We start from the raw sequence: 25,864 nt of genomic DNA on the forward strand, positions 1-25,864 counted from the left end.
GACTATTCAGTCTTCTATTCACTAGACTCTTTTGGGTGAGTATAGGAACTCTGCGAAATACTTTCACGTAATGTATTACGAGAGTTTACACTTCAACAAACTGCTAAGAATCTGTGAGACGATATTTCCTGAAAAAGGGTATATTAACCCTTTGTCAACTCGTTCCAGTTACACTGTATAGGGTAGATATTCCGAATCTTTGCCTGCTGTCGGCGCACATCATAGGAATACAGGAACAGGAGTAGGCCATTCAGTCCCTCGAACCTGTTCCACCATTCAATTAGATCATGGCTGATTTGTACCTCAATTCCATTGACTCATCTTTGTTCCATATCCCTCGATACCCTTACCCAACAAAAATCTATTGATCTTAGTCTTGAAAATTTGAATTGACCCAGTTTCCACAGCCTTTTGGGAAGCGAGTTCCAGATTTCCACTAGCCTTTGTGTGAAAAAGTGCTTCCTGATTTCACTCCTAAATGGCCTAGCTCTAATTTTAATTATGCCCTCTTTTTCTGGATTTCCCCCACCAAAGGAAATAGATTCCCTGCATCTACCCAGTCAAACCTCTATCATTTTAAACACCTCGATTAGATCACCCTTCAATCTTCTAAACTCAAGGGAACACAAGACAAGCTTATGCAACCTATCCTCATAATTTATCAGAATATCACAGGAATATTGCCAAGGACTGGGAAAATCTACCCTTATAAGCACTGTGTTGCTTAGTACCTTTCTTTTTACATAGCCAATACACTAGAATACAAGTCAGGGGAAGCAGTGATCAAACGGTACTGCACACTGGTCAGACCAGGGCTTGAGTACTGAATGCAGTTCTGGTTGCTGAAACACAATTGCTCATTCAAGCACTGGAGGCAGCCACGAGGCTGTCCCCTAGTGTCAAGGTCTGAGTTATGAGTACACATTGGCGAAACATACTTTTATTTTCAAAAGCAAAGTATGAGGCTACTCAGATGCTACATTGCTACAACAGAAATTGATCTAGTTCATTCTTCAAAGGATCTATAGATTCTGTACTGGGTAATGTCTTACTTCATAAGTTAAATCATCCTAAACAAGAAATTCGTTCAAAACTTTGGCACGTAATTACTGTATTTTTCAACAAATGTTCTCTTGTACTTTCCCAATTCAATCTAAAAAAATTGTCAGCATTGATATTTCTTATATATTTACTATAAATATATGAACTATGTCTGCTCTCACTCATTTTTCACTAAATAGAACAATCTTAGAAAGCAGTCATCCTGCCACTTTTGCATCAGTAAAAGTGACAATATAACTCTGGTCAGGTGGAGTTTACAGTCAGTGCAGAAACAAGCATCAAACGTCCTCCTCCTATTTTGTAATTTTTATGATTCGACATCTCAAGTATAGTTTGACTATTTTGCTGGGATACTGTCAATATGTGGGAGTGGGAGACAATGCATGTCATTTTGCTTTTAAAAATTTATAATAAATTACTGCCATAAAAAATATTAGGTCTGAAGGCTCTATATATTTCATAAAGACAAAGATACTAAAAAAAAATCAACTCTGCCTAATTAGTACTTAAACATAAACTACAGTGTTTTCAAAAAGCAGCATCTTTATCGTGGTGAGGGAGGGGAGATAAAGCAGTCACACTATTTTCATCTTGAGAAGTAACAGACTTTTTTAAAAATTGGACACTTCAGCTTTGAAAGGAGGTAAATGACAGGATTTCTGAGGTATAAAAAGGTACGGTCCGGAATGGTTTATGTGAATCTGGCTACCATTTTGCGCACAACATTGTCCTACAAAAACAGGAATTAGATGAAAAAAGTTAATCTGTTTTTGGTGATGTTGGTTAAGGGAAGGGCATTGACCAGTTCCTGGGAGAACTCCCTTCTATTCTTTAAACAGTACCTTGGGATCTTTAATATCCACCTAAACCACTAGAACAGGTTGGTAGAACCTTAGTTTATCATCTTATCCAAACACAGCACCTCTAACAATGCAGCATGCCAAGCTGACACTCAAGCATTTTAAATAAACATTTTATTTTTAATAGCTTCAGGAGGGATAACAACTTGCATTTATATGGTGCCTTGAACATATCAAAATGTCCTAAGGCACGTCATAGAATTGTAATCAGACAAAAATGGACACTGAGACAAAGGAGATGTTAGGATAGGTGACCAAAAGCTAGGTTGAAGAGATGTATTTTAAGAAGAGTCTTGAAAGAGGAGAGGGAGGTGGAGACGCAGAGGGACTTAGGGAGGGAATTCCAACACCTGGGGCTTAAACAGCTGATAGAGTGGTTGCCAACAATGGGGCAAAGGGAGGGAGAAATGCACAAGATGCCAGAGTTAGAGGAACGGAGAGTTTGGGGAAAAGGGGGCTGTAGGAGGTTACAGAGATAGGGAGGGTAAGGCCATGAAGGGATTAAAACATGAGAATGAGAATTTTAAATCTGAGGCATGGGGGACCGGGAGTCAATGTGGGTGAGCAAGGATGGGGTGACGGGTGAAGGGATATGGACAACAAAATTTGGGATGAGTGGAAGTTTACTGTGGTTAGGGAGATAGGGATAGGAAATGGCAAGAGAGTTTTGTATGAGCTGAAACTTACAGAGAACGGGGGGCTGGGCAGAAAAACATTGGAATAGTCACACGTAGAGGTGACAAAAGCATGGATGAGGGTTGCATTGGAAGATGGGCTGAGGTAGGAGTGGAGGTGGGTGATGTTACAGAGATGGGTGATGTTACGCAGGTGGAAGTAGCCGGGCTTTATGATGGAGAGATTATAGGGTCAGCAGCTCAGCTCAGGGTTGAATGGAATGGCATGGCTGCGAACTGTCTGGTTCAATCTGAGTGGCCAGGGAGGTGAATGGAATTGTTGGCAAGGTATGGAGGTTGTGGCAGGGGTTGAAAATGATGGCTTCAGTCTTCTAAATGTTTCACTGGAGGAAATTGCAGCTCATCAAGACTGGTCGGACAAGCAGTCTGACTATACGGAGGCAGCGGAGGAGTTGAGAAAGGTAGTGGAGTTGTAGAGCTTGATGTCGACAGCATACACGTGGAAACTGACCCCTTATCTTCTGATGATGTCGGCAAGGGGCCGCATGTAGATGAGGATAAGGAGGGGACTAAGGATAGATCCTTGGGGGACTCCAGAGGTGACATTACCAGGAACAGAAGCCATTGCTGGAGATGCTCTGGCTACGATTGAATGGTGGAACCAAGCAAGGCAGTCCCATTGAGCGGACAAGGCTGGAGAGGCATTGAAAGAAGATGGTGTGGTCCATCGTGTCAAAAGTTGCAGAGAGGTTGAGGAGGGAAGATTGCATCACAGTCACAGAAGATATCATTTGTGACTTTGATTTGGGCCGTTTCAGTACTGTGACAGGAACGGAAATCTGATTAAAGAGATTCAAACTTGGAGTTGCGGGAAAGATGGACAAGGATTTGGAAGACGACAGCACGTTCCAAGACTTTGGAGAGTAAACGAAGGGTGGAGATTAGGCCGTCGTTTGCAAGGACAGAGGAGTCAAGGATTTATTATTTCAGGTGGAGGGTGATGAGGAGGGGGAACAGTACTCGAGCAGAGGGAACCATTTATGATGTTAGCAAGCATGGCGGCAGGAAGGGCAGTTGGGTGGTGAGCAATTTATTGGGAATCGGGTCAAGGGAGCAGGATGTGGGTCTCATGGACAAGATAAGGCTAAGTAAATGTCGGGGGGAGGAAGAAGAGTGGCAGGGCTATAGTGATAGGGGATTCAATTGTAAGGGGAACAGACAGGCGTTTCTGCGGCCGCAAACGTGACTCCAGGATGGTATGTTCCTCCCTGGTGCTAGGGTCAAGGATGTCACGGAGCGGCTGCAAGGCATTCTGGAGGGGGAGGGTGAACAGCCAGTAGTCGTAGTCCATATTGGTACCAACAACATAGGTAAAAAAGGGATGAGGTCCTGCAAGGTGAATTTAAGGAGTTAGGAGATAAATTAAAAAGCAGGACTTCAAAGGTAGTGATCTCAGGATTACTACCAGTGCCACGTGCTAGTGAGTATAGGAACAGGAGAATAGACAGGATGAATATGTGGCTGCAGGGATGGTGTAGGAGGGAGGGATTTAGATTCCTGGGACATTGGGACCGGTTCTGGGGAAGGTGGGACCTGTACAAGCGGGACGTGTTACACCCGAGCAGGACCGGGACCAATGTCCTCACGTGGGTGTTTGCTAGTGCTTTTGGGGAAGGTTTAAACTAGAGTGACAGGGGGATGGGAACTTGAGCGGGGAGTCAGAAGGGAATAAAGTTGAGAGCAGCAAGAGAGGGGAAGACCCAGGGGAAATCTACAATACAAATAGTACAAACAGTTGTTCAAGAACAAGTGAAAGGGAAAAGCGTAGAGCAGTGGAAAGAAAGTGTACTTTAGGCACGACAAATAAAATAAAAACTAGAAGGCGTATGTCAATTAACCCAGCATCAAAGCTGAAGGTCAGGCTAGGGTGTGTGGCCCAACTAAGAGTTCTATATACAAATGCACGGAGTATAAGGAATAAATTAAATGAACTACAGGTTCAAATTCAAATTGGAGGGTATGACATGATAGCTATTACTGAGACTTGGCTGCAGGATGGTCAGAATTGGGAACTAATTATACCGGGTTATAAGGTCTACAGGAGAGATAGGGAAAATGGAAGAGGGGGAGGAGTAGCCTTAATGATTAGAGATGAAATCACTTCAATGATAAAGGGGGATATAACGAGAGGTAAGCAGCCAACAGAGACCTTATGGGTTGAATTGAGAAATAGGAAAGGATCTAAGACTATAGTGGGAGTTGTATATAGGAGCCCTGGCAGCAGCTCTGAAGTGCTACATTGTATAAATGCAGAGATTAGACAAGCGTGTAAGAAAGGCATCGTGGTCTTAATGGGGGACTTTAACCTTCACATAGATTGGGGAAAGCAGACTAGCAACTGTCAGAAAGGTAGTGAATTTCTTGAGTGTGTCCGGGATAGTTTTCTGCAGCAGTATGTCCTAGAGGCAACAAGGGGGCAAGCCATACTAGATTTAGTAATGAGTAATGAACTAGATTTAGTTAACGGCTTAACTGTGCGTGAACATCTATCCAATAGTGATCATAACATGATCGAGTTCAATGTAGTGTTTGAAAGGGAAAAAAGTGAATCAGCTGCTAAGATTCTAGACTTGGGCAAGGCCGACTTCAATGGGATGAGACAGAGACTGTCCACAGTAAACTGGGCAAAACGACTGATGATCAGTGGGAAATGTTAATGGGTAAAACGACTGATGATCAGTGGGAAATGTTTAAAGAAACATTTAACGTGATACAGAATCGGTTTATACCCCGGAGGGGCAAGAACTCCACTTGCCAACTAAAACAGCCATGGACAACTGAACAGGTAAGGGACAGTATAAGACATAAGGAAAGGGCATACAAAAAGGCAAAAAAGGGCACAGATCCTGGCAAATGGGAAAGATACAAAGATCAACAAAGGGTCACAAAACAGATAGTAAGGGCTACAAAAAGAGAGCATGAAAAGAAACTCACAAGGGATATCAAAACCAATACAAAGAGGGTGGTCAGGAGCAGTGTTGGCCCCTTAAAAACTGAAAGTGGGGATATTGTCATTGACAATGGGGAAATGGCGGACATGTTGAACAATTACTTTGCGTCAGTATTTACAGTCAAAAAAGAGGATAGCATGCCGGAAATCCCAAGAACTTGTATTGAATCGGGGACAGGGACTCGATAAAATTAACATAAGTAAAGCAACAGTAATGAAGAAAATAATAGCACTACAGAGTAACAAATCCCCAGGACCAGATGGTTTCCATCCCAGGATTTTAAAGGAAGTAGGTAAGCACATTGCAGATGCCCTAACTATAATCTTTCAAAGTTCTCTAGATTCAGGAACTGTCCCTCTAGATTGGAAAATTGCACATGTCACTCCGCTTTTTAAGAAAGGAGAGAGAGGTAGACCGGGGAATTATAGACCAGTTAGCCTAACATCTGTTGTGGCGAAAATGCTGGAGTCTATAATTAAGGATAGGGTGACTGAACACCTCGAGAATTTTCAGTTAATCTGAGAGAGCCAGCATGGATGTGTGAAAGGTAGGTCGTGCCTGACAAACCTGATTGAATTTTTTGAAGAGGTGACTAAAGTAGTGGACAGGGGAATGTCAATGGATGTTATTTATATGGATTTCCAGAAGGCATTTGATAAGATCCCACATAAGAGACTGTTAGCTAAGATAGAAGCCCATGGAATCGAGGGAAAAGTACGGACTTGGTTAGGAAGTTGGCTGTGCGAAAGGCGACAGAGAGTAGGGATAATGGGTAAGTATTCACATTGGCAGGATGTGACTAGTGGAGTCCCGCAGGGATCTGTCTTGGGGCCTCAATTATTCACAATATTTATTAACGACTTAGGTGAAGGCATAGAAAGTCTCATATCTAAGTTTGCTGATGACACAAAGATTGGTGGCATTGTAAGCAGTGTAGATGAAAACATAAAATTACAAAGCGATATTGATAGATTAGGTGAATGGGCAAAACTGTGGCAAATGGAATTCAATGTAGACAAATGTGAGGTCATCCACTTTGGATTAAAAAAGGATAGAACAGGGTACTTTCTAAATGGTAAAAAGTTAAAAACAGTGGATGTCCAAAGGGACTTAGGGGTTCAGGTACATAGATCATTGAAGTGTCATGAACAGGTGCAGAAAATAATCAAGAAGGCTAATGGAATGCTGGCCTTTATATCTAGAGGACTGGAGTACAAGGGGGCAGAAGTTATGCTGCAGCTATACTAAACCCTGGTTAGACCACACCTGGAGTACTGTGAGCAGTTCTGGGCACCGCACTTTCGGAAGGACATATTGGCCTTGGAGGGAGTGCAGCGTAGGTTTACTAGAATGATACCCGGACTTCAAGGGTTAAGTTACAAGGACAGATTACACAAATTGGGGTTGTATTCCCTAGAGTTTCGAAGGTTAAGGGGTGATCTGATCGAAGTTTACAAGATATTAAGGGGAACAGATAGGGTGGATAGAGAGAAACTATTTCCGCTGGTTGGGGATTTTAGGAGTAGGGGGCACAGTCTAAAAATTAGAGCCAGACCTTTCAGGAGCGAGATTAGAAAACATTTCTACACAAAGGGTTGTAGAAGTTTGGAACTCTCTTCCGCAAAGGGCAATTGATACTAGCTCAATTGCTAAATTTAAATCTGAGATAGATAGCTTTTTGGCAATCAAAGGTATTAAGGGACATGGGCCAAAGGCAGGTATATGGAGTTAGATCACAGATCAGCCATGATCTTATCAAATGGCGGAGCAGGCACGAGGGGCTGAATGGCCTACTCCTGTTCCTATATTTCCTATATTTCCTAAAACAAAACCTCAGAACCAAGCTAATTACATAGAATTATACAGCACAGAAACAGGCCATTTGGCCCAACAGGTCTACGCTCCACACGACCCTTTTTCCACCTTACTTCATCTCACCCTATCAACATATCCTTCTATTCCTTTCTCCTTCATGTACTTATCTAGCTTCATCTTAAATGAATCTATGCTATCCGCCTCAACCACTCCATGTGGTAACGAGTTCCACATTCTCACCACTCTGTGATTAACGAAGTTTCTCTTGAATTCCTTATTGGATTTATTAGTGACTATCTTATATTAATGGCCCCTAGTTTTAGTTTCCCGCAAATGTGGAAACGTCATCTCTACGTCTACCCTTCTGAATCCCATCATAACTTTAAAGACCTCTATCAGGTCACTTCTCAGTGTTTTTTTAAAAACCCCAGCCTTTTCAGCCTTTCCTGATAGTTGTACCCTCTCAGTTCTGGTGTCATCCATGTAAATCTTTTTTGCACTCTCTCTGGTGCTTCTATATCCGTTTTGTAATATGCAGACCCCAGAACTAGGCACAGTACTCTTAAGTGTAGTCTAACCAAAGTTATATACAAGTTTAACATAACTTCTCTGCTTTTGAATTCTATTCCTCTAGAAATGTACAGCAGTGCTTTATTTGCACTTTTTATAGCTTTGTTACTTTTAATGATTTGTGAATCTGTACCCCTAGATCCCTTTGCGCCTCTACCCATTTATATTCTTATTTTCCAAGGAGTATGCGGCTCCGTTATTCCTCTTGCCAAAATGCACCACCTCACACTTATCTATACTGAAATTCATTTGCCATTTACACATCCATCCTGCAAGTTTGTTAAAGTCTTCTTGTATTTTGTCGCAGTCTTCCTCAGTATTAACTATACTCCCCAATTTGGTGTCATCTGCAAATTTTGATATTGTACTTCCGATTTCTGAGTCTAAATCATTTACATAAATGGTGAATAACCGTGGTCGCAGCACCGATCTCTGTGGAACAACACTTCCCACCTTCCACCAGTCTGAGTAACTACCTTTAACCCCTATTCTCTGTTTTGTAGCCAGTTTGCTATCCATTCTGCTATTTGTCCCCTGACTCCACATGCTCTGACCTTAATCATGAGTCTACTATGCAGTGCCTTATCGAAGGCCTTTTGAAAGTCCATGTTATGAAGGGTCACAACCTATCCTTTCCTCTTTTAAGATGCTGATCAAACTACTGTGCATTTCAAACATTTTCTGTTTTTTAAACCTTAAAACACAAGGCTTGAAATTATTGTTGGCAATAATAGCAGACACATGCTGAATGCATTCATATGGCATTCCTCTTAATGGAATGCATTAAGCATTCATCTATATTAGTAATTTATAGCACATATTGCTCTCTTCTAACTCTGTTAATCATTAAAACTGTAATCATTAAAATACACACAAAAGTATAGTTTGCAGAAACAAGGCTCAGGGAGCTGAATTTTGTCTGCTCAGGTGGACTTGACTGCTTCTAGTCTGATTAGATTAGTTGTTACAGCAGAAAATTCCCAGCCCAGCAGAAAAGCTGAATTTTTTGGGGGAAATGCTAACAAGCTAATAACGTGTGGCTTGTAATGCTGCTTGGTATCAGTGGCAGAGCGGAGTTTGGTCGACTGGGGGGGGTGGGGGAAATGAGTGGTCAAACTCGAGATTGGGCCGACTTGGCAAGAAGCGGACCGAGCTGGGAACTGGGGGATGCCAACATAATTAGTACAAAGGTCGAGCCAGGAACTGCACGGACTGACAGACCAAACCTAGAGGCCGAACTCGAGTGACAGGTTCCTGGGAGCAAAATGGAGACATTCCTCCAAAGCTGTGTTAGCCAACCTCAAATGAGTGGGGGTGTCATGTATGGTTTTCTGGAAGAACAGTGCACCTTCAAAACTATTGTGTGTGTGTGTGTGGGGGGGGGGGGGGGGGGGGGGGGCAGGGAGACGGTAACTACAGTTGACTTTAGTATTCCTGAGCAAGGGCAGGTGGGAAAAATAAAATCAGACAAGGGTCCCACTTCTGGCTGCTATCTAACAATTCCTGCTGGAAAGAATTGGCATGTGGATGTCAGATTGGGCTTTGCCAAGATGGCTTTTTCCCATCCCCAATCAAATAATCTGACGTCCATCAAGACTGATTTGATAGACGTGTTTAAAATTATGATGGGATGGGATAGTGTAGATAGAAAAAGACTTTCCGGTGTTAAGGGGTCTAGAACAAGGGGGCATAGATATAAGATTAAATATATGAGATGTAGGACAGACAACAGGAGAAACGTTTTCTTTTACACGGGTTGTGAAACTCTGGAATGCACTAGTAGAGTTAGTATTTGAAGCAGCATTTAAGAATAGGCTAGATCGATGGTTGAGGGAAAAGAGAAGAAATTAATCTGGGAATAGGGCACACATAATAGGATTAGGACTACTGCTCATGTGGAGGATAAACACCAACACGGACTGTTTGGGCCCAAAGCCCAAATCTGTGATGTAATTTGCATGCAATTCTCAGAACGTCTACTTAGCCAAGATGCAGGGCAGAGCTTATGGATTCATACCCCAAGCACTGAGTCAAAGTCTTCAGGGCAGGAACCAAAAACATGTTTTATGGATCGTACAGGAGCAGAAACACCCACAGGTTGGTTGGTTATTATTCTCTAGCAGGAGGCAAATTAAGTGTCGTTCAACAATTCCGCCAGTCAGGTTGTTAAAAAAGGGGCTGGGGGGGGGGGGGGGGGGGTGATGGATAAGGACGTGACCGGGGGAATCACGCAGTAAACGTTCGTGGGCAGACACGGCCCCCGGGTTTGTGTTTATTAATTATTATTTTTTACCACGTTAAACTCTGCCTCGGGTCCTTACCAGGTATTTTACAGGAAACCCACGCTTCCCTCTCATTCTCCCTGTGGGATAAAACCGAAACGTAATTAAAACCTGCACAGACAGAGAGAGAGAGAGAGAGGAGTCTCTGTCGCCATAAATTAAAATGTTTGTTATGAGTGGAGTCGATTAACAGACGAGAGTTACCACAAGGCTCGAGCCCACTCGCTTTGGATGAAGATCCTGCCTCCTGCCATGACGACGCCACACTGCCGAAAACCAAACAGCCACTATCGCAAACACCCATCAGCTCTTCCTTCCATCCATCCATCCATCCACCCTCCCGCCGCCTACAAGGAGACGCTTGTGTTTATCAGCTTGACATAAAATAGCAACAACTTTTATTTATATGCCACTTTTATCACTTCCAAACCTCTTACGTAACGCTGAAAACGAACTATTTAAATGTCAGAGCTGGCCAAACTACGTTAATTTTTTTAAGGTGACATTTTTAGTAAGAATTACCTAATTTGCAAGCTCACTTAAAGATATGTCTTTATTTTTAAAAGCAATTTCATATTAAAATAGGTCACCATTTGTTCTTTTTAAAAATTTCTCCCACTCCAGAGACTTGAGCACAAAATCTAGGTACTGAGGGAGTGCTGCACTGTGGGAGGTGTCTTTCGGATGAGACTTTAAACTGAGGCCCCATTTGCCCTCTCAGGTGAATGTAAAAGATCCCATGGTACTATTCAAAGAAGAGCAGGGGAGTTCTCCCTGGTGTTTTGGCCAATATTTATCCCTCAACCAACACCTAAAAACAGATTATTTGGTCATTTTCACATTACTGTTTGTGGATCTTGCTGTGTGCAAATTGGCTGCTGCGTTTCCTACATTACAACAGTAACTACACTTCAAAAGTACTTCATTGGCTGAAAATTGCTTTGTGACATCCTGAGGCCATGAAAGACGCTATATAAATGCATTTCTTTTCCTGTACTTCATTGCTACTCTATGCAAATTCCAACTCATCCAGAACTCCTTTACCCGTATCCTAACCCGCACTAAGTTCTATTTTCCTATTGCGTGTCCTTGCTGACCTCCACTATACTGCAGTAGGTTGATTTCACAAATCTTGGTTTTATCTAAAAATTCCTCTGTAGCCTTACGTCATCACCTCTCCGTCTTCTCCATCTCTATGTTCTCTCTGGACTTTTCTGTGCTCCCCCGGGCTTTCCACTCCAGCACTGGTGGCCAAACCTCCGGTCATCAAACCGCAGCATTCTGAAACTCTCTTCCCAAACACCTCCACCTTGCTGCATCCTTCCCGACTTTCAAAAACCTCCTCAAAACTTAGCCCTTCAACTGCATCTTTGGTGACTTCCACCAACTTCCTGTTCAGTATTTGCCCCCAGTTTGTAAACTCAGGCAAACAAATAAACAGTACTTAGTATATATAGTATATTTGCAATAATTACAAATTTTACTATTCTTGTTGCAATTTCAAAACAACAAAGATTCTTCGCCTGTACTAACCCTCAACACAAAATTGATCATCAAAACATAGTTACTTCTTAACTAGTGAAACCCTACCATGGCACCTCTGATCATCCATGTATCTCTGTTAGCTTTAGACTGATTGCTGATTGGGAGGAAGCCAGCTTCAGGTATACCTTTCCGAATCCTTTGAAGATATATTAAAGGTCATTAAGAACAATATCTCTCATAATTATATTAGAATGATCACCCATGCACTGGTTGTCAATTACACAGGATGTTTGTTCCAATTACTTTGAATAATCTGTGAATTCTATAAAGTAACCCTTTGTCCAACCAGCTATTAAGGATACTACTGGACAGAATGAGGAGGTGATGGATATGGTGGATGGGGAAAATGCAGTGGATGTGGTGTACATAGACCTTTAGAAAGCCTTTGACAAGGTACCACACATGAGACTTTTGGAAAAGATTAAGGGATATGGTATTAGGGAAAACATAGAAAATTGGATTAAAACTGGTTAGGAGGAAATGAAGAGAAGGGGTTAAAGGCAGTTTCTCAGAGTGGACTACTTTTTTTTATTCATGCTTAGGATGTGGACATCGCTGGCAAGGGTGGCATTTATTGCCCATCCCTAGTTGCTCTGAGAAGGTGGTGGTGGGTCTTCTAGATCTGTTGCAGGCCATGTGGTGAAGTTGCTCCCACAATGCTGTTAGCAGTTTTAATACAACTGTGCAGCTTACTAGGCCATTTCAGAGGGCAGTTAAGAGTCAACCACATTGAGTTCAATTATAATGCTCAAATGGCTGAAGTTAATTAACTCAGTACAGATCACGGTTAAGACTTGGGACCTTCTAGTTAATATGGTGTCTGCTTAGCTCAGCTTTTAAAATTCATTCTCGGGATATGGACATCACTGGCAAGGCCAGCATTTATTGGCCATCCCTACTTGCCCTATAGAAGATGGTGGTGAGCCGCCTTCTTGAACCACTGAAGTCCATGAGGTATTCCCACACTGCTGTTAGGTAGGGAGTCATCCGCCATACCCATCACCTCCTCATAAGATTTCATTTCTCTTTAAAGATGCTGATTGATCTGCTTTGTATTTTTAATATTTTCTGTTTTGATTTCAATGATAGTACACTTTCCTCTAGTAACATAGGAACAGGAATAGGTCATTCAGCCCCTTGTTCTGCCATTCAATTAGGAGCATGGCTGATCTGTATCTTAATTCTATTTGCCTACCTTGGTTCTATAACCCTTAATATCCTTGCCAAACAAAAATCTATCAACCCCAGTTTTCAGACTCTACGCATGTGAATGTGTATGTCAATTAAGGGTACATTTTCCACTTCTGCACTTCTTGGCACAGAACAGCACACACCATGAGTACCCACTAGAATGTGGAGCATGGAGGACACTGAGTCTGTACATAGCCCACCCAACCTTCCATCCATTTAAATTAATGACCAAAAATATCAGGCAGGTTGTGCAGCAGCATGCAATTCCCGTCTTCGCACTGAGGACACCATCCAGCGTGTTGTGTGGCACTACCACCGTGCTAAATGGGATAGATTCAGAACAGATCTAGCAGCTCAAAACTGGGCATCCATGAGGCGCTGTGGGCCATCAGCAGAAGCAGAATTGTATTCCACCACAATCTGTAACCTCATGGCCCGGCATATTCCTCACTCTACCATTACCAACAAGCCAGGGGATCAACCCTGGTTCAATGAGGAGTGTAGAAGAACATGCCAGGAGCAGCACCAGGCGTACCTAAAAATGAGGTGCCAACCTGGTGAAGCTACAACTCAGGACTACATGCATGCTAAACAGCGGAAGCAACATGCTATAGACAGAGCTAAGCGATTCCACAACCAACGGATCAGATCAAAGCTCTGCAGTCCTGCCACATCCAGTCGTGAATGGTGGTGGACAATTAAACAACTAACGGGAGGAGGAGGCTCTGCAAACATCCCCATCCTCAATGATGGCGGAGTCCAGCACGAGTGCAAAAGACAAGGCTGAAGCGTTTGCAACCATCTTCAGCCAGAAGTGCCGAGTGGATGATCCATCTCGGCCTCCTCCCGATATCCCCACCATCACAGAAGCCAGTCTTCGGCCAATTCGATTCACTCCACGTGATATCAAGAAACTGCTGAGTGCACTGGATACAGCAAAGGCTATGGGCCCCGACAACATCCCAGCTGTAGTGCTGAAGACTTGTGTTCCAGAACTAGCTGCGCCTCTAGCCAAGCTGTTCCAGTACAGCTACAACACTGGCATCTACCCGACAATGTGGAAAATTGCCCAGGTATGTCCTGTCCACAAAAAGCAGGACAAATCCAATCCGGCCAATTACCGCCCCATCAGTCTACTCTCAATCATCAGCAAAGTGATGGAAGGTGTCATCGACAGTGCTATCAAGCGGCACTTACTCACCAATAACCTGCTCACCGATGCTCAGTTTGGGTTCCGCCAGGACCACTCGGCTCCAGACCTCATTACAGCGTTGGTCCAAACAGGGACAAAAGAGCTGAATTCCAGAGGTGAGGTGAGAGTGACTGCCCTTGACATCAAGGCAGCATTTGACCGAGTGTGGCACCAAGGAGCCCTAGTAAAATTGAAGTCAATGAGAATCAGGGGGAAAACTCTCCAGTGGCTGGAGTCATACCAAGCACAAAGGAAGATGGTAGTGGTTGTTGGAGGCCAATCATCTCAGCCCCAGGACATTGCTGCAGGAGTTCCTCAAGGCAGTGTCCCAGGCCCAACCATCTTCAGCTGATTCATCAATGACCTTCCCTCCATCATAAGGTCAGAAATGGGGATGTTCGCTGATGACTGCACAGTGTTCAGTTCCATTCGCAACCCCTCAAATAATGAAGTAGTCCGAGCCCGCATGCAGCAAGATCTGGACAACATCCAGGCTTGGGCTCATAAGTGGCAAGTAACATTCGCGCCAGATAAGTGCCAGGCAATGACCATCTCCAACAAGAGAGAGTCTAACCACCTCCCCCTGACATTCAACGGCATTACCATCACCGAATCCCCCACCATCAACATCCTGGGGGTCACCATTGACCAGAAACTTAACTGGACCAGCCATATAAATACTGTGGCTACAAGAGCAGGTCAGAGGCTGGGTATTCTGCGGCGAGTGACTCACCTCCTGACTCCCCAAAGCCTTTCCACCATCTACAAGGCACAAGTCAGGAGTGTGATGGAATACTCTCCACTTGCTTGGATGAGTGCAGCTCCAACAACACTCAAGAAGCTCGACACCATCCAAGATAAAGCAGCCCGCTTGATTGGCACCCCATCCACCACACTAAACATTCACTCCCTTCACCACCGGCGCACTGTGGCTGCAGTGTGTACCATCCACAGGATGCACTGCAGCAACTCGCCAAGGCTTCTTCGACAGCACCTCCCAAACCCGCGACCTCTACCACCTAGAAGGACAAGAGCAGCAGGCACATGGGAACAACACCACCTGCACGTTCCCCTCCAAGTCACACACCATCCCGACTCGGAACTATATCGCCGTTCCTTCATTGTCGCTGGGTCAAAATCCTGGAACTCCCTTCCTAACAGCACTGTGGGAGAACCGTCACCACACGGACTGCAGCGGTTCAAGAAGGCGGCTCACCACCACCTTCTTGAGGGCAATTAGGGATGGGCAATAAATGCTGGCCTTGCCAGCGACGCCCACATCCCGTGAACGAATATAAAAAAAAAAATTTCAATTTGTATGGCCAACATGCACTGCTCTGGTCCAGGAGCGCAAAAGCAGAAAATGACCCCTTTAGTTGTGGACCGTGAAATTTTGTACACTTATGTTCCGTGAACAGCATTTCCAAATTTGTTTAAACTTTGCAACATTTGGTTTGAAAATTACTTCTGGCAATCCCACACAGTTGTCTTACCTCGTGAAAAAGGGTTTTGACTTCTGAAAAAGACGTGTGAGGGTACAGAGCCAAATGGTGGGAGTTGGTTATACACTAGAAATGCAACAGGTTTCTTGTGTAACAGCTTGCTTCTGGAAATAAATGACGTTGTCCAGGAACCTCTTTCCTTCTCGTTACCTTCTTATTTGAGTCAAGAAGTTGTGAGATCAAACTCCACTCCAGAACTTGAGCATCTAATCTAGGCTGATACTTCAGTGCAGTACTTAGGTAGTACTGTCTTGTCAGAGGTGCCATCTCTTGGATGAGACGTTAAACCAAAGTCTTGTCTGTCTGTTCAGATTGGTGTAAAAGATCCCGTTGAAGAATGGCAATTACCAATAATACATAAAGTATGAAATACATCAGTTGTATGAACTAAAATAATGGAAATATTATGCATAAGGCAGATTATGAACCTATCAGTAGTCCCATGGTATCAGCCCTTCTCAGTGTCACTCATTGGAATGACATTCATCTAGAAAAACCTGTAGCCTTTCCAGGATGCAATTGTTTCTCAAATAACTCCAAGGTTTTCACTTCCACTACTCTACCTGAAACTCCATTCTAAATGTTAATCACTCTTTGCTTGAAGAACTTCATGTCATATGAGGCCTAAATTTGCCTCGAGGCCAGTTTCAATCATGCTCCCTTGTCCTACTCTCAAGGATAAATTTTAAATAGTGCTCCACCAAAACTTCTGGGAATCTTGGGGCTTTGGTCACCACAGACACCTCTGATGCTGCTGCGCCTGCCCCTGCCGTTTTAAATCTTGTGTGCTCTTCCTTTCACTTCTTATACTTCTTGTCTCCTTCTCAGATTGAGCTTCTGGACCTGTAAGCTGCAGTAACCTTTAAACTACTGCAGCTAAACCGTATTACCCTCCCTCCTACTGGTGGAGCAGCAGTTAGGAGCAAGATTCCACTTTGCATATCAAATTAGGTCCTCTTCCCCAGGGAAAATGCTGTCGGCTGCTGACAGGATCACGTGGGCAGGCAGAAGTCCTTCCCCAACATGTTTCCAATGGGCTTAGGAAAATCTTGGCCAGCCTCTCTATCCTGAGTAATTTATATATTGCACCATCTGTCTCTCGGCTTCCATTCTCCATTTTGACTTATGGTAAGGAAACACAGCTTTCATTTTAACTCTAGAAATGTCACAACTGTACAATGTGAATTACAGAAATCTCCCTATTTGTCACATCTCTCCCTCCCCCTTGTAAACTGCTTTGAAAAGTTCTGTTACTTGAGGAGTGTTATATTAAATGTAATTTGTTGTAGTACAATCCTTTAACAGGTCAAGTACACATTTGGGCTGGATTCTCTACCCATTCAGCCCAATGTCCTGGAACATGACAGTCTTTTCTAGGTCTGATATTACCTAAATGGTATAAGCCTCAACAAAAGTAGTCCATTGGGTGTATACAGATGCTGAACTAGTATCTGTTATGCTTGGCTAGGAAGTAGTACCAGATTGTTTATAACAGTGTTTTCTTGATTGCAAGCAAAGAAGTAGATACAGAAGGTCTTAAAACTGCACTGTATTTGCATTTCTTAATCACTGAAAGTACAGCAGCTGGTTTATCTGCCCCCACAGATTGCTAAACAGGAAAATATCATCTTCACAGCAGCTGATGCACAGATCCGAACTTCAGTCGGGCCAGAGAAGCAATCCTTCCAAACTCTCACATTTCCACATGCAAAACGCACACTTTTCTTTGTCCCAGATGAACTTTTCCTCATTGATTCACTCTGCAACCAATTAATCCTCAGGGAAGTACAAAGGAACAGCTGAACCTGGTTGGACCAGGCTATATTTTTCAATGTATGACATTTCTATCCATATTTGATCAGTAGATGGACAAGAACATTTAATTCCAACAATAAACACCCATATGTACTGCAAGGAGTATGTTTTTGTTTCAAAATGATATTTGATGACTTCTTTTTCGAATGCAGTGTTGTTCAAAATATTGTCCACTAGCCACATGTGGCTAATTGAAAATCCAGATGTGGTTAATTGCATTTTTGATTAGTAAATAAAAAATGAGTAATAGACATAGTAATTAAGCATGTGATCTCAATACTCATATTTGCATCGCATATGCACGTGCATGTTTTAGTGCATTTGATGTTAAAAGACAAAAGCAGAGTGTGCGAGTGTTTGTTGATCATGTGTGTGCTTTATTCCCTTGGTGACTGCTTATTTGTTATCTGCTAAAACGGTGTGAGACACAGGTGAAAACACCGGATATTAGTACCATGGAAACACTAGCAACATTGTATGGGCAAGGGAGCTGTCATCGTGGTGAACGCGACCAATCAGAATATCCACTCCAGGCCAGCGGAAGAAAGCAAGCTCAACCAATAACAAGCAGCTTCAATAAAGCACGTCATGCAAAATAGGGTTTGTCTTGTTTTGTGAGTCAACATTCCCAGCAATCACTCTGATGAAGTCAAATTACCGCTCACACTGTGGGACAAAAACATAGAATCCGCACTAAGATATGCTGTCTGATAAATTCATGCCAGAATTCCAAACTTTAGTGAAGGAGATTTGCACTGAATAGTGGTTGATGTTTGTCAAGTACATACATATAGGAACAGGAGTTCCTCAAGCCTGTTTTGCTATTCAATTACATCATGGCTGATCTGTACCTCAACTCCATTTACCCACCTTAGTTCCATATCCCTTGATGCCCTTACCGAACAAACTGAAAATTTCAATTGACCCAGCATCCACAGCCTTTTGAGGGAGCAAGTTCCAGATTTTCAGTTCACTTTATGCAAAAAAGTGCTTCCTGATTTAATTCCTGCATGGCCTAACTCTAATTTGATTATGCACCCTTCTTCTGAATTCCCTCACCAGAGGAAATAGTTTCTCTGTATCTACCATATTGAATCCCTTAAATCATTTTAAATACCTTGATTAGATCATCCCTCAACCTTCTAAACTCAAAAAAATACAAGCCAAGTTTATGCAACCTGTTGTCATAATTTAACCCTTTAAGCCATGGTATAATTTTGGTGAATCTGCACTGTACCCCTTCGAAGGCCAAGATATCTTTGCTAAGGTTCAGTGGCCTAAATTGAATGTAGTACTCCAGATGGGATCTGACCACGGCTCTGTACAACTGAAACATCACTTGCTTACTTTTCAATTCCAAACCCCCTTGAGATAAAGGCTAACATTCCATTAGCCTTCTTTAATACTTTTTGTGCATGTGCACTAGCTTTTAGTGATTTGTATACATGGACATCTAAATCCCTTTGCTCCTCCACAGCTCCTACTCTCTCAGCATTAAGAAAATATTCCGATATGTCTTTCTTGGATCCAAAGTGGATGACCTTACACTTCCCTACACAGAACTCCATCCCATCTCCCTCTCAAATCTAGTATCAAATTCAGACATATTATGGTCACTATTTGCAAGATGCTCCCTTACCGTCAAATTCTGTGAAGTACATTTATCTGCATTGTGAGCAAGGTGTTTTCGACTAAAATTAGTGCATGTGGCTAAAACTGTGTCACAGTAGCAATGCCTGTGGCTTGTCTGCGATTTCTATTGGACAACACTGTTCTAAAGTACAGCCAGAAATCTCAAATGTCAATTTCTCACTGCAATGCAATGCCCATTTCAGGGAGTAACTTTATAAAAGAACACTTCAGATTATTATGTAGCATTTGTAGCTCTGTAAGATGTGAAACGACACTTATTGACTACTGCTCTACTAATGCTTGAATTAAAGCACATTATTGGGACATTGTATAGGCAGCATTACTTTTTTGTGAGTACATTACAGTGATGTACTGAAAACATAATGCATGTATTCGGGCAACACCAGCAAAAACATGGCTCAAAACAGAACTGGAAGCCTACACACAAATGGAATTGTAAAGTTGATAAAAATTAGCCAAAATAATGTGAACCCTTCAAGGTTGCAATTTAATCTCAGCGTTCAGATAACAATTGTAAACTACTCCATTTTTAGGATGTCACTTGAGCCCTCTGGCTACTTCATTCAAATGTATCCATTTTCCTTCATACACCCATTTCTATTTCACTGCAGGTTTGAACAGTGGAACAAGTGAAACTAGGAGTCAGCTGGTTACATACAACTTTTAAAAACAAAATGTATAGAATGTTATTGTTGAAAGTGGAAGGCCAAAGATATTACCACTCTAATCCAATTGATAGTCTATTGTACAATGCTCATCCCCTCCATTACTATTACTGCCTTTCAGGCATCCTAATCAGGTTCACATTTAGGAAGCAAGGAAATGGCTGCCTGTGAATTGTGGATGGACAATTTCAAGACAGAATGTTTCTACTGCTGTCCGATTTTACTAAGTAAATTAGATTACAAAATATTTTAGAATCTTCTTTATTAAAAACATATCACACAATTCAGATACACTACTTTTAGCTGCTTGCTAGTAAATCCTTGAAACAATGATTATTACATATTATTTTCAATAACAGTTCCTTGAGGTCACCACATAAGCTAACCTCTGGCCTGGCCTGAGCCAAAATGGTCACCTCCCTTGGATTTCTTCTCAATTAATCTGTGCTATCAGTCCTTCTAATTCCGGTCGAGCCTTGAACCGGGCATTGAAATCAGCTTCAGTGTGCTGTGAAAACAGTGAAAAGTAATGATTATCTCCCATGTGGAAAATCTACATTGCATTTTGGAGATCAAAATTAGAGCTGGCATCACTCCTTAATAAAAGATCTGGAACATCATCCCTTTCACAAATGAATATTCTGGAACATTTTCCAACTTTTAATTTCTTTCCCCCATATAAGAATTCACAAAAATATTCAGTTCGTAAATGCTGCATGGTACTAATGATGAGAAAATATTTCAACCGCTTTGTTCATATCTGTGAATTGAGTATGTTTTAATTTTGCTGTAGCAATTCTACTGCAACCCACAAACTGCTAATCAAAATAAGTGGTGTTAGAGAAATTAAACAAAAATAAACCATTTGTCTACTGTAATTCCACAAATCCAGCAGTGGATTAATTTAATTTTGTTTGCATCCTGATCGTCAAACCCTGTGTGCATGGGCACATGTAGCTAGGTTCAAATTCCTTCATCCACAAATAGTTTTGGGGAAAATAGTTTTGCTTAAATTTTGTTTGATAACACTCGTGACTATCGTCTTGGGATGTTTTAGTTAAAGGCGCTATATAAATGCAAGTTGTTAGTTGTAAAGAATATTGTGATGTATAAAGTGTACCCAAGCAGTTTTCCTTCATGGTTTGGAACTCCTAGGTATGGAGTAGAAGCGTTTTCTTCGGCCCGTGTGTAAAGTCCAGAACCAAAGTTGTGAGGTCAAGTTGTAACAAAAAGGAGAAACAGTTACAGGGAGAGAGGGTTTCAGCCTACACTGACCTGCGACTCAGCACCCTACAAAGAGAGCCAGCCTCACAACCGGAACATTTCTGCCAAAGCCCCTCATATAAAGCCCTGGATCAAGCATTTGGTGATCGGTAAGCCTGGTACACAGCATTGGATTTGGACGTCTTAAACATCAAGGTGGCTCATCATGTTGCAAAGATCCTTCCACCACGCTGAAGGCAGACTTGTGTCATATAAATGATGAGGAAATTCTGGGACGTGGCACAACAGCTGCTGGAAGGGATTACCAGGAGGTTGGGCATGAAACCAAATGCTCATATATACAGGGTTCAGTGCTCATCATGATTGGGTTGTAGCGAGGAAGCAATTGTTGCTGTAACTCCGCACTACCAACTCTTGAAACCACCATTCCCTGTGGTATACTGTATGTCCATGTTGTTATCATCAGGCTGATAGAAATGCAATCACTAATTTCCTGGTGAGTGGCTCACCCCGATGCTCATGTAGAGTTTCTGATATCCTATGTATCTAGTGAAGGGTCAAATCTACATGTTAGCTATGAACTGACCAATTACAACTATTCTCCTTGGGAGGGTGGAGAAGGTAAAAGGGATCTCTTTTGGGTTGAGGTGGCTTGCAGACGACACTCATGGTGATGGCAGATTGAAGCTATGTCAATGAATCATATTCAGGACGACCCAGTCATCAACCTTGCTCAGTAATGGAACCTGAAGGAACAGATCTGTCACTGGGAGCTGAGATTCTCCCCACTCTGCTCCAGATAACTAGAAACTAATGGCAGACTGGTCCCAGCTGGGAGCTTACCACTGCTCTGTGCTGGTAAGCTGCAGGGTTTTTGCTAGCTAACTCACACACTTGAGGAGTCTATAAGCTGTGTCACACTGTGCATAAACTCTCTAGACTTTAGTAAGTGAGGTGCAACTTTACCTGTGTGGATTATTCAGTAGCTTTGGTGATTGGTTTTCTGCAAGTGTCAGACACCCAGCTGACCAGAATAAAAAAAACTTTTTATGAATCAATGAAGGAAGCTCTTCCAAAGCCTCAGGAAGTTTATCCAGAGAGTAACTGAACCATACAGATGAGGAATGTGCCAAGTGCGATCTCAGCTGGGGTAGAAGTAGGGGTAGCCAGTTGGTCTCAGCATCTCTGTGTTAGGGAGGGAAAACTGACCAGGTTTCCCACTCCTGATCATCATCTGGCAACCACTGTTGGTAGTGCCTGTGAGTGTGTGTGCGTGCCTATGCAGACTGGATTGGGCTCCTAAGCAAAGCACCATGCAGCAAAATCGCCTGCCAACACTCAATGTCAAGGGTAACAAATTAATCGTGGTTTGGGCAAGCTTCTTTTGAAGGATAGTCGCTGTAGTCCTTGAACCCGTTGTCGCCTCCCAAATCTGTGCCCATCTTTCCCGCAACTCTATGTTTGAATCCCTCCAATCAGGTTTCCGCCCCTGCCACAGTACTGAAACGGCCCTTACCAAAGTCACAAATGACATCCTATGTGATAGTGACGATGGTAAACTATCCCTCCTCATTCTTCTCGACCTGCCTGCAGCCTTTGACAAGGTTGACCACATCATCCTCCTCCAACATCTCTCCTCTGTCGGCCAGCTGGGTGGGACCGCGCTTGCCTGGATCAATTCTTATCTATCCAGTCGTAGCCAGAGAATCACCTGCAATAGCTTCTTTTCCCGCTCCGTTACCTCTGGAGTCCCCCAAGGATCTATCCTTGGCTCCCTCCTATTTCTCATCTACATGCTGCCCCTCAGCGACATAATCCGAAAACACGTCAGATTCCACAAGTATGCTGACGACACCCAGCTCTACCTCACAACCACCTCCCTCGACCCCTCCACTGTTTCTTGTTTGTCACATTGCTTGTCCGACATGAGCAAAAATTTCCTACAAATTAATATTGAGAGGACCGAAGCCATTGTCTTTGGTCGCCGCTGCAAACTTTGTTCCTTAGCCACCAACTCCAGCCCTCTCCCTGGCCACTGTCTGAGGCTGAACCAGACCGTTCGCAACCATGGCATCCTATTTGACTAAGATGAGCTTCAAACCACATATCCACTCCATCACCAAGACCGCCTACTTCCACCTCCGTAACATTGCCCATCTCCGCCCCTGCCTCAACTCATCTGCTGCTGAAACCCTCATTCATGACTACTTCCCTACTGAACTATTCTAATGGTCTCCTGGCTGGTCTCCCATCTTCCACCCTCTATAAACTTGAGCTCATCCAAAACTCTGCTGCCCGTATCTTAACTCGCACCAAGTCCCGTTCACCCATCACCCCTGTGCTCGCTGACCTACATTGGCTCCCGGTCTGGGAATGCCTTGATTTTAAAATTCTCATCCTTGTTTTCAAATCCCTCCTTGGCCTTGCCCCTCCCTATCGCCTTAACTTCCTCCAACCCTACAACCCTCAGATCTCTGTGCTCCTCTAATTCTTGCCTCTTGCTCATCCCCAATTTTAATCGCTCCACCATTGGCGGTCGTGCCTTCAACTGCATAGACCCTAAGCTCTGGAATTCTCTCTGCCTCTCAACCTCTCTCTCCTCCTTTAAGATGCTCCTTAAAACTTATCTCTTTGACCATGCTTTTGGTCATCTGGCTTAAAACCTCCTTATGTGGCTTGATGTGAAATTTTGTTTGATAACGGGCTCCTATGAAGCACCTTGGGATGTTTTACTATGTTAAAGGCGCTATATAAATGCAAGTTCTTGTTGTTGTAGTTTAATAAGCAAACACAGCAGCCAATTTGCACAGCAGGATCACACAAACAGTAAATGAAATAAATGACCAATTAATCTGGTTTTAGTAGCGTTTGTTGAGGGAAGAATATTAGCCAGGACACCGAGAGAACTTGTTGCTCGTTTTCAAAAAGTGCCATGGGAACTTTTATGTCCACTCTGAACAGGCAGATGGTGCCTTAGTTTAACATCTCATCCGACAATGCTGCACTCCCTGAGTCAGCTGAGATTATGTGCTCAAGTCCTGGAATGGAGCTTTAACCTATAACCTTCTGACTCAGGCAAGAGGGCTACCAACTAAACCAAACTGGCACTTAAGCCATGAATAATATAAACAACATTATTTAAAGTGAATCTTTATTAGGCAATGAGATTAATTTATGACAGACAGGAAGAGGTGGACCGGGTGTGTGTGGGTGGGTGTGGGCTGGGTGTGGATGTGAAATTCTTCCAGGTTTCTGCATACTGTGCTTTGGAATTGAATGCTAGGAGATATGCTAAAACAGCCAGAGATAACACATCTCACTGTATGAGGGACAAAAGTCAAAGCTCAATGGGGTGAACCGACAGTGTGGGCAATCTTTTTTAAAATTATTTGTTCGTCGGATGTAGGTGGCAAGGCAGTATTTACTTCCCATCCCTAGTTGCCCTGAGGGAATTAAGAGTCAACCACGTAATGTGGGACTGGAGTCACGTGTAGGCCAGACCATGTGGGAGTATCAAATTCCATTCCCTCAAGGACATTATTATAGGCATGAATCTGCTTACCATTCTGTGCAATAGCAAATTGGTAAACCTATCTGCTGTGCCACTAGGCTGCAGTTAGGCTGTTAAAATTCAAAATGCAAGATAGTAAAGCAGAAACTACTGATTCAATATGTGGCATATATCTCACAAGTACCAAGATAATGCTACATACATTACAATATCTTGACCCAAAGTCACAAGATATATTTTGTTTCATGAAATGAATGTAAATCTGTGAGGCATTCAGGGTTCTTTTGTTTAATAAAATTACAAACATATTTACCAATTAAGAGGCAAGAGAAATATCTAATGGTAACATTGCAACAGCTGTAATCTACTGTGTATCGAGACAATTTGCAACCCCACAAATGGGTGCTGAAAGAGTTAACAGTAGAACTAAGAGCTACCTTGCTTCCCTGGGCAGTTACCATTTGCTTAGAAAATAAACACGTGACCAGTGCCACATCCAACAAATCAATATGAGGAATGTCAATTTGTTCAGTACAGCTCAAATCCCCAGAATGTCACTTTACGTCATTCATCTCTTGCTTTTTGTCAGCAGGAACTTAATAATGACACTGCAAGCTCAGAGGTCACAGAGAAACATCTTTTTCCAAGGCTGCACTTTTTTGAAATATAATTCCAACACAGAATAACCTTTTAAAATCAAATTCTTATTTTAAATTTAGGTCTGTAACAACTTGAGCTATGCAATTAAAATAATTTTCTGAGTGTCTGTTGATGATAATTATTGTAGTACTGATGCAGTGGATTCACTTCTGAGATCCAAGTTTGAATACAACCCAGACTAATGGGAGGAAAGTCTCCTCTAATGGTTGCAACAATTCAGTAAAAAATTGGGGATCATTATAAACACCAACAAGGATAAATCAAATTCTGTCCCAGTGAAAAATAAAAGACCTGGTCTGCAAATGATTCATTATAGTATTAAAATATCAGCAAGAGTAGACAAAGGCAAAGCAGCGGAAATGGTGTACACGGACTTTCAGAAGGTCTTTGACAAGGTGCCACACAAAAGATTCATGACTAAGATTAGGGCTAATTGAGACAGAAGCCAAATAGCAGAATGGATTGAAAGATGACTACAAAACAGAAAACAGAGGGACGTTTCTCGACAGGCAAAAAGTGGGAAGTGGTGCTCCGCAGGGATCTGTGCCGGGATCACTGTTTACCATATACATAAATGATTTGGACTCAGGAATTGGAGATATGGTGTCGAAATTTGCAGATGATACCAAATTGGGAGTATAGCTAATAATGTGGAGGACTGCAACAAATTA

At 42.7% G+C, this 25,864-nt stretch overlaps 2 protein-coding genes across 4 annotated transcripts in view; both read right to left on the reverse strand.

Moving 5' to 3' along the window:
• LOC137322788 (proteasomal ATPase-associated factor 1-like) overlaps window positions 1-10,548 on the reverse strand; it is a 32,023-nt gene extending 21,475 nt beyond the window's left edge. Inside the window, exons 1-2 of one of the 3 annotated variants that reach the window (XM_067985851.1) lie at window positions 10,440-10,523; window positions 10,275-10,315 (exon numbers count right to left, since the gene is read on the reverse strand). In XM_067985851.1, the coding sequence (XP_067841952.1) occupies window positions 10,275-10,315; window positions 10,440-10,489 (91 nt within the window). In that variant the 5' untranslated portion in view covers window positions 10,490-10,523. Of the gene's footprint in view, window positions 1-10,274; window positions 10,316-10,439 lie in introns of all 3 variants that reach the window. The other 2 variants (XM_067985852.1, XM_067985850.1) reach the window with 2 other exon arrangements.
• A 9,495-nt stretch (window positions 10,549-20,043) lies between these two features.
• The window catches only part of mrpl48 (mitochondrial ribosomal protein L48), a 44,312-nt gene continuing 38,491 nt past the window's right edge, over window positions 20,044-25,864 (reverse strand). Inside the window, exon 8 of the mRNA XM_067985853.1 lies at window positions 20,044-20,306. Within this exon, the coding sequence (XP_067841954.1) occupies window positions 20,232-20,306 (75 nt within the window). The 3' untranslated portion in view covers window positions 20,044-20,231. The remainder of the gene's footprint in view (window positions 20,307-25,864) is intronic.

This window comes from Heptranchias perlo, chromosome 6, assembly GCF_035084215.1.
Source record: "Heptranchias perlo isolate sHepPer1 chromosome 6, sHepPer1.hap1, whole genome shotgun sequence".
Classification (NCBI taxonomy): domain Eukaryota; kingdom Metazoa; phylum Chordata; class Chondrichthyes; order Hexanchiformes; family Hexanchidae; genus Heptranchias; species Heptranchias perlo.